General features: G+C 68.7%; 1 protein-coding gene across 1 annotated transcript in view; it reads left to right on the top strand.

The window, feature by feature from the left end:
• The window catches only part of VOLCADRAFT_88626 (uncharacterized protein), a gene marked incomplete at both ends in the record, with an annotated part of 29,895 nt that overhangs the window by 16,310 nt on the left and 12,895 nt on the right, over window positions 1-690 (top strand). The window contains one exon of the mRNA XM_002948316.1: window positions 340-576. Coding sequence (XP_002948362.1) covers window positions 340-576 — 237 coding nt within the window. The remainder of the gene's footprint in view (window positions 1-339; window positions 577-690) is intronic.

Raw genomic sequence — 690 nt, 5'->3', positions numbered from 1 at the left:
CCGCCCCCGCCCCCGCCCCCGCCCCCGCCCCCGCCCCCGCCGCTCACTCCGTCCTTGCCTTGACTGGTGCTTTGGTCGTCAGTCGGCAGCTGAATACTTTGCATTTTGCTGCATACGACCCCTCCGCGCCGCTCCCCCCACCACGATGGTCGATGACGTCACCGCGCCCTGCACTCCAGCACCAGTGTCGGACCTCTTGGACACGACGCCTTCCGGCAGCTCACTTCCCACATTCTCACATATGATTCCCTCGCCCCTTCGCCCCCTTCCTCCCCAACACCCCTTCCCCCCCAACACCCTCCCCCCCAACCCCTGCAATACATCGCCGTGCCCCCCCAGGAGCTGAGTTCTCAGATGGAGGCGGTCGCCCGGGAGCGGGAGCTGGCGCTGAGGCAGAGACTGGAGGGGGATTTGGCCCGGGCGGCGGCGGCGTACGACCAGGTGTCGACGGCGCTGGCGGAGCAGCAGCTGGCGGCGGCGGTGGCGGCGGCGGCGAGCGAGGAGGGGCGGCAGGCGGCAGCGGCGGCGGCGGACGCGGCGAGGGCCGCGTACGAGGAGATGGCGGCGCGGCAACAGGTAATGCAGACGGCACGCAAAGATAAGGACGAGCCAGGGAGGCTGGGGAGGGCGGGAAATAGTCAGTCGTTTTGCTTGTCCAGGCTTATGAGAAGAACGTCATACTCGCGTGAC

This window comes from Volvox carteri (assembly GCF_000143455.1).
Source record: "Volvox carteri f. nagariensis unplaced genomic scaffold VOLCAscaffold_9, whole genome shotgun sequence".
NCBI lineage: Eukaryota > Viridiplantae > Chlorophyta > Chlorophyceae > Chlamydomonadales > Volvocaceae > Volvox > Volvox carteri.
Note: the sequence above shows the minus strand (reverse complement) of the source record. Positions and strands in the feature narration are given on the sequence as shown.